General features: G+C 40.9%; 1 protein-coding gene across 1 annotated transcript in view; it reads left to right on the top strand.

Moving 5' to 3' along the window:
* Positions 1-24606, top strand: part of FRMD3 (FERM domain containing 3) — a gene marked incomplete at its 3' end in the record, with an annotated part of 198093 nt that overhangs the window by 126584 nt on the left and 46903 nt on the right. Inside the window, exon 2 of the mRNA XM_008072546.2 lies at positions 17636-17740. Coding sequence (XP_008070737.1) covers positions 17636-17740 — 105 coding nt within the window. The remainder of the gene's footprint in view (positions 1-17635; positions 17741-24606) is intronic.

The following is a 24606-nucleotide window of genomic DNA, read 5'->3' as shown; positions in this document are numbered from 1 at the left end:
GCTGAGTAGTATTCCGTGGTGTGTGTGTGTGTGTGTGTGTGTGTGTGTGTGTGTGTGTGTGTGTGTGTGTGTGTGAATCACATTTTCTTTAACTACTCATTGGTTGATGGACTCTTAGGTTTATTCCATATCTTTGCAATTATGAATTGTGCTGTGATAAACATATGAGTGCAGGTGTCTTCTTTGCATAGTGCCTTATTTAGCTTTGGGTTGATGCCCAGTAGTGGGATTGCTGGATTGAAAGGTAGATCTACGCCTGAGCTCGTGGGTTCGAGACCCGCCTGGGCAGCGAGACCTCATCTCTACAATAAATCAAAAAATCAGCCGGAAGGCTGAGGCAGAAGGCTGAGGCTGAAGGATCGCCAGAGTCCAGCAGGCAAGGCTGCGGTGGCCAGGAGCGGCCACTGCACTCCAGTCTGGGTAACAGAGTGAGACTCCAACTCAAAGAAAAAAAAAAGAAAGGTAGATCTACTTTTAGTTCTTTGAGAAATGTCCATGCTGCTTTCCATAGAGATTGTACTAATATACATTTCCATCGACTTCACTGCATTGGGCATCAACATCTATTTTTTGTTGTTGTTGTTGTTGATGATTTAATAATGGCCATTCTGACTGGGGTAAAGTGTTATCTCATTGTGGTTTTAATTTGTAATTCCCTGATGATTACTGATGTTGAGCATTTTTTCATATGCTTGTTGCTCAGGTGTATCTCTTCTTTTGAGAACTGTCTGTTCATGTCATTTGCTCACTTCTTGTAATGGGATTTTTTTTTTTCTTGCAGATTTGTTTCAGCTCCTTGTAGAGTCTGGATATTAGTCCTTTGTCAGAGGTGTAGTTTGTGAATATTTTCTCCCATTCTGTAGGTTATCGATTTACTCTGTTGTTTCTTTTGCTCTATGGAAACCTTTTAATTTAAGTATTTTTTAAAAATTGCTTTTATTGCATTTACTTTTGGAGTCTTAGTCATAAATTCTTTGCCCAGGCCAGTATACAGAAGAGCTTTTCTTAATTTTCTTCTAGAATTTTTGTGGTTTCAGGTCTTACATTTATGTCTTTAATCCACCTGAGTTAATTTTTTTTGTATGAAAAGAGATAGAGATTCAGTTTTATTCATCTGCACATGGCTAGCCAGTTTTCCCAGCACCATTTATTGTTATTGTATAGGGTGTCTTTTTCCCAGTGTATGGTTTTGTCTGTTGTGTTGAAGATCAGTTGGTTGCAGGCTTTTGCTTTATTTCTGAATTCTCGATTATGTTTCATTGGTCTATGTGTCAACTTTTATAACAGTACCATGCTGTTTTTGTTACTATAGCTTTGCAGTATAATTTGAAGTCAAGTAATGTGATGTGTCCAGCTTTGTTCTTTTTGCTTAGGATTGCTTTGACTATTTGGGTTTTGTTTTTGGTTCCATATGAGTTTTAGGATTTTTGTTTCTCATTCTATGAAGAATGATGTTGGTAATTTAATAGAGAGTTGCGTTGAATCTGCAGATTGCTTTGAGCAGTATGGCCATTTTAATGGTATTGATTCTTCTGATCCATTAGCATGGATTGTTTTTCCATTTGTTTGTGGCAGCTACAGTTTCTTTCATCAGTATTTTGTAGTTCTCCTTATAGAGATCTTTCCTGTCCTTGGTAAAGTATATTCCTAGGTATTTTTTTTTTTGGCAGCTATTTTAAATGAAATTGAGTTCTTGATTTGAGTCTCAACTTGATTCCTATTGGTGTATAGCAGTGCTACTGATTTGCGTATGTTGATTTTTGTAATCTGAGACTTTATTGAATTTATTTATCAAAATTAGGAATCTTTTGGAGGATATTAGGGTTTTCTAGGGAAAAGATGATATCATCAGCAAACAGAGACAGTTTCACTTCCTCTTTTCCAAGTTGAATACCCTTTTTCAGGATAGGTGACCCAATTATGCAGCCCTGCCCCACCCAAAACAAACTTGTCAAGCTAAAAACCTCTGCCAGCTCTGGTCCTACCTTCACTGCAGACATGGAGGGGAGATAATAAACATTTTTAACATCATCTCTCCTGACTCCATAACTGTCCCTTTCTCGTCCTGTGGTACAACTTTTAGGGGACCCAGCAGCTTGGGTTCAGGGGCAAGTGGATACATCTGAACCCTGAAACAAAGCCAGGGCAGTGTTCCATTAATAAGGCGGCCACCAAACCCGGAACTGCCTGAGTCTGGGTCTGGAATGGACCTCCCCCCATCACACAGCCCAGTCTACTGCTGTACACCTGGGCACTCAGAGTCTTGGGAAGGTTGGTAACTTGCTCAGAGCCATTGGTTGGTAGAGGCAGGGGACTCTAAGCCAGTACTGGGACTTTAAGCTCAGAGCTAGTCTCACTTTACTCAGACCCTCATGTCTTGCTTCTCTCTCCTGGAGAGAAAAGAGGCAGTACTTCTGGATAATATGAAAACTGGAATTTTGGTTTATGAGTCTTAAGGATACTGCTAGTTCATTAACCTGTGAGAATTTGGTCGGTGTGGTACCTTCAGAGAGAAAACCAGTGCCCTGTGTATTTAAAAACAAATACATTACCTTTTTACTGATAATCAGCCCGATGCTTGTTGCCCGCAGAAAAGCTAGAAAATGCAAATAAAAGGTACACACACAAAAATACTAAAAACAACCTAACTCTCATCTCTCATAGATATCACCATCAGCATTTAGCTTTTTAGCCTTCAAATCTTTATTTTAGTGTCTATATGTGTGTGTATATACGTATGCACGCATATGTGAAAACGTACAAATTTTACAAAAATGGTTCATTCTATCTAGTTTTTTTTCTTTCCATTTTATGCCTGTCTAGAATATCTTTACAGGCTTACTTCAGAGTGAATTCCTAAAGGGCTCCTCACTTTCATATTCATTTTTAGCATACATTTCTGTGCATTCTTTTGTGTTTATACAGCTATCAGGTTCTGCTGTGATGCACTACTAAACAATGGAAGAAAATGTTCTTTAGGAATAAAGAGCTGGTAGATTCGATGTGATATTTTCCTTCCTTCAGGAAGCTGTTATCTGCCTCAAAGAGTAAAAAAAGGCAGAGGAATCGCTGGCTCATAATAGCTGATAATGGCGATTAAAATTCACATCATTCTCTATATTTTTAGTTTCATAAAATTGAACCACCCTTGGCTTGGATTGCTGTGTAGTCAGAAGAGATGTAAATCTAATCAAGATGTTTTTCCTTCTTAGTGACTAATCGCTTGAAGAAAGGAGTAGGTGTGAGAGTTGGGGAGCCCAGCCTACATCTTCCAGTCTTTAAATATTTGTGACAAATCATTTTTGTGATTGTGTCTGTCTGCGTGCATGTGTATGTGTGTGTGTGTGTGTGTGTGTGTGTGTGTGTGTGTGTGTGTGTGTGCAGGAATCCCCTCAGCACACAAGAGTGGTTGTTTCAGGAATTCCATGACTGTGTGGGCTACAGGCTTGCTAATTGCCTGACTACTGGGAACCTTCTGGAATGACACTACTGAAGCGAGACATTAGTCCTTCACGGTGTGGGATTGTGGGCCATGCTGGGTTGGAAATAACAATTAGAGTACAAAGAAGAAAGAAATATGTCGCTTGGAAGATTTAGACATGGAGGTGGGTGGAAGTCATACATTTCTAGAAGGTCATTCACCCAAAAAGGCTGGAGCTAGGGTTGTTGGAAGGGTGACATAATCTTTGTGCAGCACTTAACCCAGGCCCTCTTTTATAGTTAGTACTCAGTAATTTTCAGCTGCGATTCCTATTATGGTTATGACCTCTGTCGTGTCACTTATCTGAAGTACACTGGACTGTAATTCCCTGTGGCGTGGCCATGTCTAGGCACGTGTATACCAAAGTAGTGGGAGACATTCTGAGCTAACTGCCTTGTCTAGTATGGTCTCCTGTCTTCCTGCTCAGCTTTCTCATTCACCTTAGGATGCCTCCAAGTGGTAGGCAAGTCACCTCAAGTCCACCATAATATGCTTTGGGCCATTACAGAAGCCTTTTTAAAACTATACCTCAGGAGTTTTAAGCGCACATGCGTGTCCAAGCCACCCTCTGCTGTGACCTTCTCCATTTTTCCTTCCTCCTCTCTCCTGGAGAGGAAAGATGATTTCTTGATGCAAAAAAAGCTACCAACCTGCATAATGTTTAAGGGAGAGAGGTGGAGGATGGGGAGAGAAAACAATAAAGCCTTGTGAGCTTGGCCTGGGGGTGGGAATTTGGAGGTTTTGGAAATCAAGAGTCTCTGTAGCACCTCAAGGCTACAAGAAAATTTGTATTGGTTAAGGGGATTTGGGGGAACATTACTGAAGCTTAGACCTTAGGCTCTCCTTAATGTTCCTTGAAAACTAATAATGAAGATTTGAATTTCTTTTCAAGTATTTTTGTTATTGACCCACTTCTCTTTAACTGTGTCTGCACCCTGCTGAGACTGATCCATGTGGACTCCCATGGGTATTTTAGGGCTTCATGTATATAATCTTCTCTCACATTCATCTCTCTGCTCTTGTTTAGTTTTCCTTTCTTATAGGCCTATCTTAAGGCAAGCAAAGCCTAGCTAACTGTGTAAGTGACAATGCATTTCTAAATTTCTCCATAAGCCATTCAGCCACTCTAGTTCTAGCTGCTTTCCTTCACCATCTTGGAGGGGGCTGAGAGCTGTCCTGACAGATTATTCTCAGATGCTGGAGAAGCCCTCGTCCAAAGCTCTTGACAGATAAGCCGGGGTATGCAAGGGTTCTATGCTTAATTGGACCCAAGGGTTGGTTTGTTTTCCCCTTGACAGTTGAGCTCAGTGTATGCAATTTCAGGAGGAATCCTGAATGCAGTTTCAGGAGGAATTCTTTCTTCCTTATTAAGCTCCTGGGTGCATTAAAAATTCCATAGGCTGAAACCGTCTCTTTGCTTCCTGGATGTGAATGGTAGGGCCTAATTGACTGATGCTGTGTTTTTCTTGGAGAATTATACTAACAAATCCTTTAAAAAATATGATCAACAGGTGATTCCAGTTAGATCCTGGACTCCAAACTAATTGAATTCCTTAAAACGCAAACAAGGGTTTAGGATTAATTACAGACAATCCTGAGGTAAATTTGTAAGGATTGTAAAATAGGAGACAATGCTGTTATTTTCGGTGGGTATTGAAAAAGACTCTTTTGGGGGGTAGATCCAGGAAGTTATGCTAATTAAACCGAGTGTTGGACCCAACCTACTTGTGATAGGTGTTAGGATTGTTCACATTCTTTTTCCCATCCTTGTAGGCACATGGTGGAATTTCTCTTCCTTGCCCTCTGGAAGTTAGGCAGGATATGTAACTTGTTTTGGCCAATGAGCTGAATTGATACATGCCATTTCTAGCAGAATATTTAAAAGCCAATGTGGGGATCATCACTTTCTTCTCCCCTGCTGTGGTGATCATTGAAGCAGCTGTCAAGAGGAAGAAGCCTCAATAATTCCACATCCCAAAGAGATGACAGCAGAGCTCTCCTCTGCCAATATGCTAAGTGAGAAATAAACCTTTCTGGTGTCCATCCACTGACATTTTGGAATCCTTTGTTATTGCAGCTTAATAGCCTATTCTGACTGATACATCTTGGCTCAGATTTTCATTTGAAATCTCAATTTCCACTCTAATTTGTGTTATTTCATTTAAAATCCACTGGGAAGTTTGGATAAGATGCTCTCTACAGTACTTCCAATTTCAACATTCTGTGATCCCACTTTTTGTTTGTTTGAGTTGGAGTCTCACTTTGTTGCCCAGGTTGGAGTGCAGTGGCATGCTCACAGCCACATCAGCCTCAACCTGCTGGGCTCTGATGATCCTTCCACCTCAGCCTTCCAAGTAGCCGGAACTACAGGCGCATGCTACGATGTCCGGCTAATTTTTTGATTTATTGTAGAGACAAGGTCTCACCAGGTTGCCCAGGCTGGTTTCAAACCCGCGGGCTCAGGCAGTCCTTGGCCTCCTAGAGTGCTGGGATTCCAGGCTTGAGCCATCGCACCTGGCCTCATCCCACTTTTTAAAATATGGAAGTTAGTACTGTTCTCTAACTGTTAGTAATTCTAATCTCTTCTCTTTGGACTCGGAGACGCCTGAGTTCAAACCCTCATTTTGCCATTTGCTTGCTGTGTGACCTTGAACAAGTTATGCTACCACCCTAAGCTTTATCTTCCTCTCCTAAAAAATTGGAACCAGCTCCTGGGGCTTCTGTGGGTGAAACCAGATGAATAGTTGAGATAATATAAATAAAGGGCAAGGTGCACAGTGCCAGGCACTATGGACACTCTAAGCAAATGCCTACCAATTTAGAATCTGAGGAGAAGAAGAGGTGTTGCCAGTATATCCTGTACAGCTTAGGGAGACTGCAAAGCCCAGAGGGTTTGGCTTTTCTATTTCACAAGACTTGTTAGAGAAACAAATATTGCAGATGATGGACTAGACTAATAAAAAACAATATTAAGTGAAGATTTTTTTCAAGTTCAGGAAGAATTGATTAATAAAGATAGCTCACTTCTGAAAGTACTTTGACTAAAATCTTATTTTAGCTACTGCAGTGGGGATCACTTAAAAATATACTTTTTTCCCCTTTGGGGACTTTTTGTCAAAAATCAATGGACTGTATTTGTATGGATCTATTTCTGAGCTCTCTATTCTGTTCCGTTGTTCTGTTTGTCTATTCTTTTGCTAATACCACACTGTCTCGATCATTAACTTTATACCAAGTCTTGAAGTTGGGTAGTATCAGTCTTCTGCCTTTGCTTTTCATCAGTGTTGTACTGGCCACTCTGAGTCTTTACCTTTTCATGAAAACATTAGAATTATATTGTCAGTTTCCCACTGAGATTTTGATTAGAGCTTACATTGAATCTATAGATCAAGTTGGGAAGAATTAACATCTTGACAATATTGAATCTTCCTATCCTGTTCATGAATCTGGGAATATCTCTCCATTTATTTAGATCTTTTATTTCTTTCATCACTTTTGGGTAGTTTTTCTCATATAGATTTTAAAAATATTTTGCTAGACTTACCTACCTATTTCATATTTTTTGGTGCTAATGTAAATGGTCTTGTGTTTTTAATTTTAACTTCCAATTGATCATTTCTTTATATAGGAAAACAATTCACTTTTGTATATTAGCTACTGCAGTGGAGATCACTTAAAAATATACTTTTATTTGCAGCCTTGCTATTATTACTTACTAGTTATTAATTCCAGCAGTGGGTTTTTTTTTGGTAGTTCTTTGGAATTTTATACATAGACAATCATGGCATTTGTGTCATCTATAAGCAAAGACAGTTTGATTTCTTCCTTCCCAATCTGCATACCTGTTATTTCCTTTTCTTGTCTTATTGCATTAGCTAGGACTTTCATTATGGTATTAAAAAAAAGTCATGAGAAAGGAAATCTTTGCCTTGTTCTCTATTTCAAGGGAAAAGCATCTAGTTTCTCATCATTAAGTATTTACTTGCTGCAGCTTTTAAAAAATAAGTGCTCTTTATCAAGTTGAGAAAGTTTTATTTCTTTCTTTCTAACCATTTGAAATTTGGCTATAATTACCAAATCAAGCTGACCTGGGTTTAAATATTAACTTTTCCACTTTCTAGCTATGTTGACTTTGGATAATTAGCCTCTTTGAGCCTTAGCTGTAGTTACTTCCCAGCATAAGATAAAAACAAACAAATAAACAAAACCAAATACTTAGTTGAAATTGTAGATAGGATTAAAGTTGGGAAACTTTTAAATTATTCTGAGGTGAGTGCTTTGAAGAATTGGAGCTGGCATTAAATCCTGAAACAGGAGGACAAAGAAAAAAATGGGAATGGAAGAAACTTTTGAGCATTAAGCAGTGGCAAAAATTGCTAAGAAGAGTTGATAAATCAAATATGACTCCCATTGGGATGGATTTGCATTCCAGTCAGAGGAGAAATTACTCAATGACTGGGAACAGGTGTATAAGGCATCTTTTAGAATGAAAACTATGGAACACAGGTGAGGTAAAGGAAACAGAAAACACCCAAAAGAAAAAGAAGGCAAACATGACTCTCAGCCACCCTGACTGCATATTTAACTGTGACAGTCCCTCAGAAGACACTATTTAGGACCGAGATAATGAAGTGACCAACCTATTGTGGCTGCTTTGTTTTCTCACGGATGAGCTATTTCTTTGTCTTTCCTCCTTAAAACTCTTTTATCTTCCCTAGCCTTGATGCCACTAAACCTCTTGCTGTGATGTTGATAGTGTATTTCTATCTTCTCAGAGTGTGTAGGGGTATCAAGCACTTCAGTTAACCCAACTTCGGTTGGGTTTCAGCTCTCTACCAGAGGGCCTGGCTGGGTAAGGTGGCCACTTGTGTCTTGCCTTTATTTTTGTAACTAGTTGCTTACTTTCAGGTAACTATTGATTTTTTTTCCTCTTCATGAGTGACTGGCTTTGGTAGTTGTTTTTGTTGTTATTTTCTGGTTTTTAGGTCACTACTACAGTCATAACCCTCCCCCAACTTATGAATACTAATTGTGCACAAAAATGTCTTAAGTATATTTTGCCTGTATTTTCAATGATCTCGGCTATCTGTACTGACTATTACTCTAAAACAGATAAGTATTTAGAGGGAGGTATTTCAGCTTTCCCAGACCTTGGGTTTACCTTCCATACATCAGAAAATATTTGAATAATATACGTCAAAGCAACTTTTAATTTCTGTGTGAGACCTGCAGATTCAATTGTGAGAGGTCTCTTTACTCTTGTTTCTCTTTATGTTTATTCTGATATAAACAACTTTAATATCACTCTTTGCCTCACTGTCTTGGGATGATGTAATTTTCTGACTATATGTCACAGCCAAATATCAAATACCAGTTACTGTCTGCAATGGGAAGGAACAATTAACAAAGCAATATATCACTTGCTGTTTAAAATACAGTTATAAAGGTTAATTTCTTTTTAAAAAGATGATTAAAGCTGTAGTCTCAACCATAACAAAATATGTGCATTTGCACACATAGGCTTGAATTTTTTTTAGCAGAATATCAACAAAGAGACTGTTTTTCTGAGGTTCAGTCAAGTTACCATCTTTCCTAAATTAATAAATGCTTGTCCTTCACAATAGAAGTAGAACTATGTAGTTCATCAGTGTCTTATTAACATTCTTTGTTCAGGCCAGACTCGGTGGTTCAGCCTGACATTCCAGCACTTAGGGAGGCTGAGGCAAGTGGATTGTCTGAGCCTGTGGGTTCGAGACCAGCCCAGGCAACTTGGCGAGACCTCGTCTCTACAACAAAAAATAAAAAATTAGCCGGGCGAGGTAGCATGTGCTTGTAGTTCTAGCTACTTGGAAGGCTGAGGCGAAAGGATCAAGTTGATGCTGGGGTGGCTGTGAGCATGCCATTGCACTCTAGCCTGGGTGACAGAGTGAGACTCTGACTCAAAACAAACAAACAAAAACATTCTTTGTCCATATACCTATGAAAGTACGTGGATTGAGGCCCTTAAGTCACCAGAGAACTACAGTCATCTTTTCCTAGAAAACATAATCCTATCAGGAAACTGAGCATTTACTTGTGTTTAGGGCCTCCTAGAAGCTTCCTTCGGCATCCAGATGAGGGACCCTTCCTTTCCAAGTAGAAGAATCAGCAGACAATTTCATTTTTCCTCAAATGGGCATCTGAGGAAAACTCTTGCAGGCATAGGAGGCCAGGCAGCAGAGCCCTTTGAGGAAGAATCTCACAGCCTTTCTACTAGGAAATGAAGTCTCACAGCTCCCACTTCTGTTTGTCATAGAGGGCTCCTAGGAGGCACAGCACCAACCCCAGAATGAGCTAATTCCAGTATCTTGGGGCTGTGCTTCTCACACCTCTGGCCCTTGCCTGCTCCCCTAGTTCCAATGAGCCTCTCCCACGTCTCTGTTCTGTGTTAGGCCTTTCTTCCTCCAGTAGGTCCTAGGACCTCAGTGGCTGGGTAACTTTAGAGGACAACTCAAAGCTGTGTCTACTGAGAACGTTTCCTGGCTCTGAGGACGCACGTCCGAGAAAAACTCATGGAACCCTTTAAGAGACCTCTGTATTGCCTCAGCTTAGGGTCTGTAAACTCAAATACTTCCAGGGATCAGAGAAATGAGGGAGACGGAAGAAGTGAACAGGTGGAAATGTGGTGGACTGCCGTGTTCCTTCCTTAGGGAAAGGAGGGGCTAATGCCAAACCCCAGCAGAAATTTATGGTCCAGTTTCAGGCGCTCCAGCTTTTCAGTGGCAGCCAGAATCCAGATTTTACATGCTATCTCCCAGTGCAAAAATACCAAAACACTTTGCTGACTGAATAGACTATATCACTCAATTGACTTAGCTCTTGGGCTCATCAGTTGGGCGACCCCAGCGACTGTGTTTCACATCAGTAATATTGCTCTCTATTCTTGGCCTGAGGCATTGATTTACCTTCTCTCCCAAGTGAGAATGCTGGGTGCAACAAGCAGAAAAGCCAATCTGTATTTACTGAAATAAGGAATTTTGTGAGCATCCCTGGGCATTCACATGAACAGACTAACAAACTGGAAACATGGCCCCCATTTCTCTGGGAATATTTTGGCTTCATCTGAATCTGGTTTTAAGATGGCTGCAGCAGTTACAGGCCTCACAACTCTGTGCATAATCCATAGGAAACAGAAAGTCTCTTCTTGGAGCTCTTTGGGAAGAAAATTGTAAATTGTTCCTCATGTCTCATTGGTCTAATCTGGAGCATGTGTCCTTCCCTGAACCAATCAGTCAAGAGAGGTAGGATTACTCTTATACCAACCAAGCTTGAACCCTGGAGATGGGAGTGGGGATGGTGGTGTCTGAGTTCTTTGAGGCTCATTGAACTTGTGTGTGTGTGTGTGTGTGTGTGTGTGTGTGTGTGTGTGTGTGTGTGTACATGTACATGCATATGCATACCTGAACACAATTTGGGTTCAAATTTAGTAAAGACAAGGGGGTGTGTGGATGCTAGGCGGTGAGCCGCTGAAGTCTATTATAGTGTGCTTTGTGTTTTATAAAACTGACTTTTGCCAGCCTGGTGTTGTGGTAGATAAGCAGTACTCCTTCCCACCAGTGTCCAGATGCTAATAACTGGAGAACTTGACATTGTTCTCACATCCTCATAGCGTTGCTTTCCTCTGTCTCCACATGAAAAATGGAGGCATAGAGGCCAACTGAGTTGCTAGAACAGCTTCATCATCAGTGTTAGACCTGAGGTGGACATCCCTATCAACAAATGTAGCATTTCGGAGTCCATTTTCCTCGTCTGTAACATGGGAAGAATATTAACTACCTCAGAGGGTTGTCAGGAGATTAAATGCACACACATTAAATGTAGCACAGTTCTTGGTGTTCAGTAAGTGTTAAATAGTAACTTTTATTACTATGTTCATACCTTCATTCCTGGAGGTGACAATTCTAACTCTAAATTTTGGCATCTAGAGATATGTGAAGTATTTGGGAGTTAGTACTGTTTCTCCACTTAACTAGTATCTATAAAGTAACAAAGTATCTTAGCTTAAAGTTTTAGGAATTTAGACTACCATCTGCTAGACATTTTTTAATTGAAGGAAAGCTATTGCTGACTTAAGCAATTGATTTCTTTTTCTTTAAGCGTAAGTTTATTATTGTTTTAACTAAGCCACTGGATTGGGGAGTTAAATAAATGCATCATTAGCAATTGGCTGCAGAGGAGTCGAGAAAAGATCTGATTCTTTATCTCTTTGTTCACTTCCTCTCCCCTGCCCCCGGCAGAGGCCAGTTCTGGGAGGTAAACACTATTCCAGTCAACTTCCTTGTGTCTGAAACAATCTATAAAATTGGAGACAGATTTTAAGATTAAGTTTTATTTTCTTATATTACTAATAATGACATTTTACATTGGTTAGTGCTTTCCAGTTTACAAAGTTCTTTCACATTTTATAAAGTACAGGGTCTTTCGGTCTGTGAGATTAACAATTGCTGTGTTTCACTCACTGTTTATCTTTAATTCCTATCTCAATGCCTGGTGCGTAATGGGTGTTTAATGAATACGTGAATGAGCCTTAAAGTAATTCCTTGGGGGATATATCTGAAAGTTATCATCATTATTCCCTGTTACAGAAGAAGAAACAGCCTCAGAGAGATTAGTGACACTTGCTTAAGGCCATCCAATTGGTAAGAGGTGGAAACAAGATTAGAACACAGTGGCTTGTTCTGTTTTCTAGAATTTACTTTGGGGTGGGGATGAGAGGTAGAATTTTATGACAAGTAGCCTAGTTTGTTATTACAGAAATAAGATTCTGTGGGGTATAAGGAAGTAAATCAAACCCATTCTGTGAAAGAATAATTCAGCCACCCACATTTGGTGGGACTTACAACTTAGGGCATTCAGCAACCTTCAGAGAGCAAACTGGGCCACAGGCATCAGAACAAAAATCATCTTATTACAAACAACAACAGCAACAGTATAGCTTCCATTTATTGAGCAGCTACTATGTGTCCAACAAGATGTTTTACAAACATTGTCTTTAAGACTCAGCTAATTCATTAAAGAAGGTAGGATTTAGTTTATAGATCAGAAGATAGAGATTCAGAGCAACTAAATTTATCTTTTCACTATCTCAAAATGATTGACCAACCCTTTTCCAACCTTCCCTAATCAGACACGTAGTTATTTTATACAAAGGCTTTTGAAATGGAGCCTGGTTGGCCACACGAATGAGTCTTTAGCCCACTGAGGAGAATTTGCCTTTTGAAATTCCCAGAATTTTCCAGGTGCCCTGCCATTCCCTGTACTACTGCTTTCTAACCTATGGGAGAGGACCCTGAGGAAATGTACGATTATTGCAGGAAGTTCAGGGATCCACGTGCACAACAATAAGTGTCTAAAGAATGTGCAGAGAAGGTAAGAGGGAGGACCCCAAGCCCTTTCACACTTTGAGCTCTTGGAATAAAGACAAGAGAAACCCCAAACCTGGTAGCACAGTTTGGATCAGAGAGTCTCAAACTCTCTGTGGTGAGAGACCGGTACTAGATTTTATCCCCCCACTGTGTTTTGGACCGGTACTTGAAGAAAACACAATAAAAATAATTTACTCTTAATCTCTGCACTCGTCTCACAGCAGACCGGTAACAAACTGTTGCATAGTCCATGGACCACATCTTGACTAGCACTGGTTTACAGGTTTTTTTTAACATGTTAAAAAAAATCGCAATTGTAGTCACATTATTTTAGTACGGTATTTATGAAAAATATCAATCCACAGTCCATTATAGATGATAAGGTCCAGTATCGAGAAACAAGTTTACGTATGTAGATTTCTTCAATGTTTGTAAAACATCTTGTTGGACACATAGTAGATGTTCAATAAATGGAAGTTATACTATTGTGGCTGTTTGTAATAAGATGGTTTTTGTTCTGAGGCCTGTAGCCCCTTCTGCTCTGAAGGCTGCTGAATGGGCTAAGTTGTAAGTCCCACAGTTTTTCAGCCTTGTCAGTGCATTTCCAAGACAATGTCACCTTGTTTAGAAACAGCATCAAAATTCTATTCCTAAGTGCTTAAGGATTTTAGGCACGGTTTATCAAGTCCTGCCGACTCTTGTATGAAACCCTGCCCACACATGTATTGCCTACTATTTTTCAAATGTATAAAATGCTGTTGGATAAATAAAACTCAATTTAGGTAACAGTCCTAAAGAATTTATATAAGCTGTTTGATCCACCCCTTTCCCCCTTAATTAGTACTGAAAGTACAGCTGCTATCCTGTGGGAAACTCAAGAAAAGTTTGACATGAAAAAGTCCTTTTACTTGTCTACACAGACCTAGAACAAGATGCATGGAAGTTGGCCAATCCCATTACATTTGAGGATTCGCCAGTACGAGGACTCTACAGTCCCGCCCTGCCAGAGGCCCACTGTTAGGACTGTGCAAAGGGTTTGTGGGAAGTGCCTCATTTTGTTCCCAGACGCTAGGTTTTCTGTGAGAGAAGAGTGATGCCTTCTTTTTTCATTCAGTAACATCTAGTGTGGTTTAGGCAGCAGGGAAGATGTCTCTGCCTTCAGGAGGCTCAGGAGGAAGCGTGTGGCAGGTTTGGGTAAGAAACACGGTTCACCTCCAAACCCCTCTCCTGAAGTGACATGTGTGGGCAGGCAGCTGGACTTCTGCCCTGTTGCTCCTGACCCCTGAACGAGCTTTTCCAACCCTTGGTCCTGGGCCTGTGGGAGCTTATGTTTAGATCAAGAACTGGGTTCAGGGGATAGAAATGAGAATAATAGGAACTTAATTGGCTTATGAACGCTGTCCAGATGTCCAGGCAGGAGAATGTGGGCTGTAAGTAAGCTGACTTCTTTGGCACAAAGCAGCAAGACACGAAGCATCTTTGGGTGGTTGGCTGGGCCATCTGCAGATGCAGGAACAGAGCTGCAAAGGGCAATGGCCTCTGACAAAGCAGGGATGGACTCTAGGTAGGGAAGGACTTTGATTTTTCTGAGTTAAGGAATAGACAATTCTCAAGGAAAAACGGGTTTAAAAAAATTTTTTTTTAATTTTAGAGATGTGGGGTATAATTCAGGGTTAGGTACACAAATGTTCATTATGCAGGTACCCTTATTGATGAAGTGTGCCCCCTGTCCCCTGGCAGATTCCCACTACGGCCAATCCTACCCTTCTGGCAGTGTTCCACTACTACCAATTCTTTTCTTATAGTATTATGATAATTATTCAAGGTCCACTTATAAGTGAGAACATGTGATACTCAGTTCTTTGTTTCTGTGATACATCACTCACTCTAAGTCCATCCAGGTTGCTGTGAAGTTCATGATTTTGTCCTTCTTTATGGCTGTGTAATATTCCATCGTGCATATATACCACATTTTAAAAATTCAGTTCTCTTTTGATGGGCAGCATAGTTGGTTCCATGTTCTTGCTACTGTGAACAATGCTATGATAAACATATGTGTGCAGGTATCTTTTTTATAGAGTGATTTGAGTTCTTCCAGCTATATTCCCAATAGAGGGATTGCAGGGTTATATAGAAAGTCACATTTTAGATATTTTGGGCTTTTTTTTTTTCTAGTGATCACTGGAGACAGGTACAATTTCGCACTTTTCCCCTGGGGAAATCCCCCCGAAACCAATGTTTCTTAGACTTTAATGTGCATGTGAATTACCTGGGGATTTTGCCAAAATGTTGACTAGGTTTGGTAAGTCCAGACAGTGCTTGAGATTCTGTTTCCAACAATCTGGCTGCCGGGCGGTGCAGAGGCTGCTGCTCTGCCATGTGGCTGGTCTACAGGCTGTACCTTGAGAAGCAAAGACCTAACACCCACCTGGTGGCCTGAAACCATGGGAACTGTCCTGACCTGTTTTTTTGGAAGGCATTGAGCCCTGTTTCAGCCACACTTGTATGCTCTTGTCACCACTTGTCTGCAGCGACATTTTCATCCCTCAGGGGTCTTGGGAGATATTGCTGGAGGGTATATACTAGTCACTGTGTCTAATCATTAAAAAAAACAGCTTTGTTGTGCTGTTGAGTACGTCTTCTTTAGGGCAAAATGATAGCAGTATCTGTCATGCTCAATGAAGGTCTGCTCAATCCCATATTAATATAGTACACAGCCTTGACCCACATATCTTGTGTCTGTTGCACGTAGTAAGGGTTTGTTCTCTATAGTAAACCCTAGTGAAGAGAGTTTTGCCATGCCATCATAGGCTGTTGAACTCACATACTGTGTTTAGTGAGTTGATGGTGCAGAAGCCTTTAAAAGATGAATGGATTACAGAATACATGTATAAAAGGAACTACATCTATTCATTATTTTGGGGGCATTGAATTCAGCCGCCATCAGGTACCATTTGCCATGTGAGCCTCTTGTGTTAAAAAGCAGTTACAGAAACTTAAAAACAAATTTTCCATTTTGATGTTTTGTCTCGTTTGAGTGACATCAGATAGTTTCTCTTAGAAAGGAAGTTAAAAACTCAGCTCATTCAAAATTAAACTCAAAAGTGATTTTGGGAAAATAGAGGCTTTATAGCATACTTATAAGCCCCAATCCTTCGTCCAGTGCAGGTCATTCCAGACCAGTGAGTGATTTTTTCATCCAACTTTCTGAGCTGATGGTGGTAGTTTTTAATGAAAAGATCATCATGAAACATAGACCAAACTGATCTTCCAAAATTATTATTAGTGGATTGAAAATGTGGCTCACTTAATGTCTCTAATTTCACCATTTATTTTTACAGGTCACATTCTATCCCTACAACATTTCATAGATCTTTCAGCAACTCTGATTGAAGCAGAAAGTAATCTTGTCAGATATCCTGATGAGGGCTTGGAAGAGTCTTGCTATTAAGAGGGTTTTGCTGTGTGGTATTTATCTTAATCAGATTTGGCTAATATGTCTTTCATAGAATTTTAGAAGGAAAAATAACCTAACTAACTTAGAACTCATCTCATCCATCCATCTTATTTTACCAAAGTAGAAAAAGCTGGGGGTTTACCTAGGTTCGCACAGGCCTATCTTTGGGTCCCAGTGCTGGGCTCCCCTGAATTTCCCATAGTGTCTTTCTGTGTTGATTTGTAGATGTTATACAGTGGCTTTGGGGCCCAAGGAAGCAAGTCCCCCTCCATCCCTGGTGGGAGCCAGGATATTCTTATACCATTCACTGCACAGCTACACCCACCAGGCCCTCTTTCTGGCAGAGTACCCATGGACTCACAATTGCTCTAGGGAGACAAGGTGGCTTGGTAGGAGCCCAGATTCTGCAGCCAATTGGCCTCTCTCAAATCCTGCTTTGCCCCACATAAGTTGTGTGACTTTGGACAAGACACTGAGCCCCTTTGTGCCTCAGTTTCCTCAGATATAAAACGGGAACTTTCCTCATAGGATCATTGTGAATACAAAGTGATTAGAACAAGCAGTCAGGGGCATTGTATATGTGTTATATGAGGGTTTGCAAACTGTGGACCTCCACAGGGTATTGAGTTAGGAAACCAGAGTTCTGAGTCATAAATAACATTAAAAAAAATTTTTTTTTTTTGAGTTGAGTCTCACTCGGTCGCCCAGACTGGAGTGCAGTGGCCGCTCCCGGCCACCACAGCCTCGCCTGCTAGGCTCCAGCGATCTTTCCGCCTCAGCCTTCCGAGTAGCTGGAATTACAGGTGTGCGCTACCATGCCTGGCTGATTTTTTAAATTTTTATTGTAGAGATGAGGTCTCACTGCCCAGGCGGGTCTCGAACCCGTGGGCTCAGGCAATCCACTCACCTCAGCTTCCCAAAGGCGCGGGATTACAGGCTGAGCCACCGAGCCCGGCTACATTAAAAAATTAAATGGCATGTATTAGAATAAAATAAGCATATTAGAGCATATCTATGCAGAGTATTGTTGGGTGTCCCTTCAGCTCCTCTTGGCATTCTTTGGGTTGTGTGTGTGTGTGTGTGTGTGTGTGTGTGTGTGTGTAATGGCTTACAATGTAAAATGTATTTCTTACTGAGGTTTTGTGGTTAAGAGAATTTGGAAGCCCCTGCTTCAGGTCCTTGAGTGAGTAGGTTCTTTTTTCTAAGCACAGATCCATGGGGTGAATGCGGTCCTCTGTGGACGTGATACACAAGGTGAGCTCTGACTAGAACTTAAATATGCTTCCTTTGCAGAGGGAGACCAAAGGGCAGTTTCTCATCGACCACATCTGCAACTACTACAGTTTGCTGGAGAAGGACTACTTTGGCATTCGCTATGTGGACCCAGAGAAGCAAAGGGTATGAGGCGACCTCTGTTTAGAGATATTTTCGAGGAGTAACCCTGACTGTGGAGCGCTGGGTGGGGGGTGGGGGTAGGGGGATTCCTCTCAAACCCTGGTGATGCCCTTACTCTTATGGATTACTGGCCACACAAAACTGTGAATGGAAGAGGCTGCCACTGTCCCCACTGAATGGGGTAAAGCGACAGAAGGGAAAAGTTACTCTAGACCTTTCCAGAAGGTTGCTCCCACCTGGCTACCTGGTTAGAAGAGAGAATGTCTCTGTGCCCTTTGAACCCAGGGTGTTTCCAAAGCCCCTCAAACATTGATTGCATAAATTTCATTATAGGCCATGCATGGTGACTCACACCTGTAATCCCAGCACTTTGGTATGCTGAGATGGGAGGATCACTTGAGCCCAGGAGTTCAAGACCAGCCTGGGCAAAAGTAGCAAGACCCCATTTCTACAAAACAAAACCAAAAACTAGCTGGGCAGGGTGGTGCATTCCTGTAGTCCCAGCTACTTGGGAGGCCAAGGTGGAAGAATCACCTGAAACCAGGAGGCTGAGTCTACAGTGAGCACAATCGTGCCACTGCATTCCAACCTGGGCAACAGAGTGAGACCTCGACTCAAAAACAAAAACAAAATGAAAACACACACCAAAAAACTTCATTATAGAGAAAATCCTCCCACCCCTTACTATAAAAAAAAAACAACAACTATTGGTAGGGAGGAGAATTGGGAGTGGTGGCTGCTTAGTGGATACAGGAATTTCCTTTTGTGGGAATGAAAATGTTTACAACTTAATCATAGAGATGGTGGTTGCAACATGTTATGAATGTACTCAATGCCCCTGAAATGTATACTTTAAAATGGTTAATTTTTTGTCATGTGAATTGCACATCAATATTTTTTAAAGCTCAGGCAGATGAAGGATTAAGTTACTTCAGAACCTGCTCCTTGGGCACCCTGAACTTGACAGCCCTCATTGTATTTCTGCTCCTGGACATACCTACCCTTTTTGGTATCCCACGTTCCCTCGGTATGATATGCACCACACCCACAGTGATGTTGTGTCCCTCACACCTAAAAGACCCCTGGAAACCTCCACCCCAACTCCTGGAGGTTCCTATTTTGGTGACCCTGCAGGGCTCCAGCTATGGGTTAGGAGGCTCTGTACCTACTCTAGTCTGTTTCTTACAAGCAGGGCAGTGTGTGAAGGGGTCACCTGGGAGTAGCTCAGGAGGGGGAATAGGACTCCTCTGCTTTCTTTGGAAGGTGTTATACTACCAATGCTATACCCTGTGCCCTTTTAAATTTGTTCTCCTCCTCCCCTGTGGCCCTGGTCTTCTTCTCCACAGCCCTACCCATCTCTCACTTTAGTCTTCTCTAACCCAATACCATGAGGAGAGGCTCACAGAATGCATTTTTTTGTAAAGAAGGAGGATGCTTAAGCAATAGAAATAGATTTTCTTCTGAAACACAGAGAATCTTGCTTAGCTCTTGGAGTCCTAGGAGACCCAAGCTCATATGAGAGGTTGTAGTGAAATAGCTCAGAGGAAGGAGATTTTGGGTTTCTGTAGCACTTGCAGTCATCTTTTTTCTTTATTATTAATTTTTTATTTTTGCAGTCATCTTTGAATGGCCTGAGTATTTACGTGAGTGAGAGGAAGGTAGCGGGACAGTGTGGGGCTGACATGCTCTCCAGGAAGGATGGCAACAAAACCATCTTAGGCGTTTGCTGAAAATGTCTAGTGTGAATCCTATTCCAGTCCTTCTAAATAAGAATCCCTGGAGCCAGGGCTGGGAATGCGTATTTTAACCTATTCTTCATTCTAATTTTGATGTGGCCAGTCCAATTTTGGTCTGGGGATCATGACGTAAAGGTATTCATAGTTATAACTTCTTGTGGCCTGTGAAGAAACTGCACTTGTATGGAGAGGGAAGCAGGCCTGAATAAGTTGTTAGTTGCCCAAGATCCCATAGTTAGTGCATGGTGGAGTGAGTATTTAGGATTATGGTTCAAGTCCCTGTGGGCCAAATGCACTCTGTGGACTGTATTAGTCCCATAACCTCCACTGAAAGCAGATTATTTTGGGGCAAAATTTTACTCTCAATTATAAACAACTTGCACAAGTAATACTAGCTACAGTTATTTGGGCATCTATCAAGTGCCAGGAATTTTACTCATGAAAGTCTTGAGTCTTGCCAAGAAACCTGCAAGGAAAGAAGAAACTGAGGCATAGAGAGTCAGTGGCTTACCTAAGGCCACATGGCTAGTACTAGTCAGGGGCAGCATGGGATTTGAACCTTCTATTCCATCTCCCACGTGAACGTTTAAAACATATTCTGAACCTTTTCTGTAAAGAGCCAGATAGAAAATATTTCCAGGCTGGCCTCGGTGACTCAGTTTGTAATCCCAGCACTTTGGGAGACCGAGGAGAGTGGATTGCCCAAGCCTATGGGTTTGAGACCAGCCCAGGCAACTTGGTGAGACCTCATCTCTACAATAAATAAAAAATTAGCTTGTCATGGTAGCGTGCGCCTGTAGTTCCGGCTACTTGGAAGGCTGAGGTGGAAGGGTCACCAGAGACCAGCAGGTGGACACTGGGGTGGCCATGAGTGTGCCACTGCACTCCAGCCTGGGCGATGGAGTGAGACTCCAACTCAAAAAAAAAGAAAAAGAAAAAAAATATTTACAGTTTTCTGGCTCATCCACTCTCTGATGTAATTACTTTCACTCTCTGCTGCTCTAGTGGAAAATGGCCATGGACAATACCTACATTATTAGATGTGACTATGTTCCAGTTTGCTGACCCCTGGCCTACACAAATAGCTGGAAACTATTTATATGCATAAGCCTTTTTTAATCCTCTTTATGCTTTCTTTGGGGAAATGCTGGGTAAACTATTAAAAGAAGTCTTTAGAATTAGAATCAGAGATATCAGCATGAACTCAAGGTTTTCAACATACCATAAGTAAAATATAGATGTGTGTGTGTATGCATGGGCTGGTATGCATACATGTATTTCCATGTTCCGTCCACTGAGAGAGTCTAGGAGCAATGACACCACGGTAGCAATGAGGGAGCCCAGTTCTGGGTTTCTACATACCAGTCTCCCATAAAAGAAACAAGGGCTCCTTGTGGAAATGGCTGATTCTAGGCCTGGGATAGAGAAATCACAAGATGAGCCTGGAGTGTCTTGTAGTGTCAGAAAGTAAGGGAGTGCTCAAAAAACAAACAGATAGGGTATTAGGAAGGATACACAGCCGAAAAGATAGGGCGTTAGGATGGACACACAGCTGAAAGGATAGAGTATTAGGAAAGACAAAAAGCCAAAAGGATAGGGCATTAGGAAGAATAAACAGCCAAAAGGATAAGGCGTCAGGAAGGACACACAGACGAAAAGGTAGGGCGTTAGGAAGGACAAAAAGCCAAAAAGATAGGATGTTAGCAAGAACTGCCACTGGCTAAATAGGAACAGTTGGAGTGACAAAAATAAACAATAGTATCAGATTATAACCCGTAGAATAAAATAAATATCCACAAGTCCATGGTGATGTAAATAATTAATTGAATTTTAAAAAGGAGGAGATGAGGCAGCTTTTCTTCACAGAAGAATTCCAATTTATAAACGTGGAAAGAATGAGAGAAATAGAAAACCACCGTTAGTACAACACAGAGATGATTGTTGCGGGCGAGAGCTATCAATGAATGCCAAAATTAGTGGGCAAGAGTTTGAGGAGAAACAGGATATTTGCATAGTCTCAAAGTCTTTTCCTCCCTTCCAAGATATTTTTCAATTACAAAGGGAAAAATAATAACTTTATAGTGGAGAAAACTGGCAGATACTACTTTAGCCGAGACCAAGATTAGCATCATCAGTAAACAGACGTATCAACATCCTGCACCTCCTGATATGATGCACATCAACTCTGTGGAATTCCTCCCAGTAATGCAAAGCCTCAATCAAATCTTGAGACAACATCAGACACCTCAAAGTGACCGACATTCTTTTCAAAATAACTTGCCAATATTCTTCAAAAATGTCGAGGTCACGAAAGACAAGGAAAGACTGGGGAACTGTCACGGATTGGAGAGACATCAACTAAAGACAATTTGGGATCCCGAATTGGATTCTGGAACAAAGAAGAGTATAATAGTGGTAGGAAAAGTGGTGAATTCTAGATTGTAGTTTAATTAATATTTTGAGGTTTTGTTTGAGTCAGGGTCTCACTCTGTCACCCAGGCTGGAGTACAGTGGTATAATCTTGGCTTCCCACAGCCTCAGCCTTCTGGGTTCAGGTGATCCTTCCATCTCAACCTCTAGACTAGCTGGGAGTACAGGCACGTGCTACCATGCTTGATTAATTTTTAAAAAATTTTTTGTAGAGATGGGGTCTTGCTATGTTGCCTAGGCTAGTCTCAAACTCCTGGCCTCAAGTAATCCTCCTACCTTGGTCTTCCAAAGTCCTGGGATTGCAGGTGTAAGCCACCATGCCCAGCCAGATTGTGGGTTTAATTAATGTTATGTTGCCAATATTGGTTTCTTATTTTGATAATTGCACTTTCATTACACAACTTTATTATGCATCTAAAATTATTTTCTTAAGTTAAAAAAAGAGAAGTCTTTAGATTGTTGTGTTTCATTGTTGTTTTTAATTTGATCTGATTTAACTTAACTTTTAATGTCTAGATTTGGGTATTAGATTAGAGAGAATGAGCGCTACCCTCAAGACAAAACCATCTTGTCTGATACAACCACTAAATTGTTTAGAATGATGCCTGATTACTTCTGATTTTTTGTGTGCATCATACAGCTGTTACAGCCTTTTGATTTGGAGGGTATAACGGGAGTACAGCTTCTACATGGATTCTAGAGTAGTAGCTGCACAAAACTGCAAGGACTTTGGATCCAGAAAGATGAATTAAAAATTCCATCTCTGCTGGTTAGTAAGGTGTGTGATCTTGACCAAGCTACATGGCCTCTCTGAGTCTCTATCCTGATGCATAAAGCAAATAACAATATCCACCTGTAGGCTGACATGAGCATTAGACATAAAGTAGGTAAATGCTCAACACATGGTATATATTGCATACATGGTATGTGTTATTTTTACTCTTAATTATTATTATTATTCTTACAATCATGCATTGGATAGGTCCAGGTGAGGTAGTTGCTTGAGGAAATACAGCAATGATTAGCACCTCTGAAACCTAGAAATGCTTAAAAGAATATATTTTAAAATTAGGGGAGACCACTATTTTGATCTTTGCAGAGAGAAGGCAGAAAATGAGCGTTGGATAATTAGAAAAATGGACTAAAAAACCTAAAGATGTGATAATCTGGGAGTTTAAGTAGTTTTTCTTAAGGGTAAATAAAACTGATGCATTGTTTGGATAGAAAGCTAATCAAAAGAGAAAACCAAGTGAGTTGGGAAGCTGAAGTGGAACTTACCTCTGCCTTGAGGGCTGGTGGTTTGTCTACAACTCTTCACAACTTGATTTACAGTCAACCATTGTGGAAAATTAAATATTTAGCACTATTACATTTGGAACACCATATGTTTGACAAGATGTCTCATGCCCCAGATGCTCTGAAAGTGGGAAAGACTGAGTCAGGAAATGATGACTATCTTTTGCTATTTTAATGGCAAGGGTCCAGAGTTTCCATTTTTATTATTTTTAAATTTGATGCAGGGAGGGCTAGACTGAATACTGGTCAATAAAAATCCCTTGAGTTTCTACCACATTCGTCCTCTGAGGAACTCATATAATCTTAGTTGCCTGCTATTAGGGAAAAGGTGGATGGTATTTTCCTCATTTTACTGATAGGAAAACCTGGGGCAATAGCTTTAGAAGTCCTGGAGCAATAATTCTAGAAGAAGGTAGTACTTTGTTTAAGTCCAGGTTTTTTTTTTCTTCGCTCAAACATATTCTTTCACCACTTCTGTTCAGCTGTTTGAGTAACTTCCTTTTGTAAAGATGAAGTTTTGACATAATTAGCTGGATTTCATAACTCCAGATTCCATGGCTATTATTTGAGAAATCCGAGATGTGCATTGTCTTAGAGCGAAAGTTCCCCAGTCCTAGCCCAGCTAGACGAGGCATTCTGCTAGAACTTGCTGTTGTAGATGGTTGCTTTACAGTATGGAGGAAGGTTTTACTCAGTGCTGATAGTTTGAACTTCCCTATTTCTAAGCATCTGTTTAACCCATTTACATCAGTGTTATTGACTTTTCTAATGTATGGATGGTTTTGTCTCACACCCAAAGACAAAGGATTCACTTTGGAAATCCACACTCTTGGGGTACGCTCCTCCAGTGCCCTGTCATAGGACATTGAGCATCTTGTGTCTACCAGACACCAGAGGACAGGAGGATGAGCTGGAAATTATGGATGCAAGGTCATGCTGAACTATAATCCGCTCCCCACCAAATATAATTACAGCCCTGAGGTTTTTATGTTGGTAGCAAGAAAAAGCTAGTGAACCCATCAGTGAGTTTTATTAATAACAGGAAAAGACCTTGTCTATGTTAGAGCAATTTGTTTTTTCTAGAGGCACCTTGGGGAGGACATGGAATAGAATAAAAACGGGCCCAATGATTTGAGGTTTCACTCTGGGGATGGTGCCAGAAATCCAGACAGCATTATGTCCCACCAGCTGCTCCTGCCATTAAAAGGATGCTTCCTGCTCCTCAGGATAATTGCTTCACAGATGCTCGTAACTAGGAACAAGAGTGGTACCTAAGATTTAGGGCAGCCCTGCACTGAAGAGAAGCATTGTACTGCTTCTTCAAGTCACTGATCACGAATTTGTCTGCTTAATGAGTCTCCTTTTGTTTTTAAGCACGAAGAGGTATTAAAAATCAAGACTTCTTGG

This window comes from Carlito syrichta, unplaced genomic scaffold (genome assembly GCF_000164805.1).
Source record: "Carlito syrichta isolate Samal-C Ts95f unplaced genomic scaffold, Tarsius_syrichta-2.0.1 Scaffold315331, whole genome shotgun sequence".
NCBI lineage: Eukaryota > Metazoa > Chordata > Mammalia > Primates > Tarsiidae > Carlito > Carlito syrichta.
Note: the sequence above shows the minus strand (reverse complement) of the source record. Positions and strands in the feature narration are given on the sequence as shown.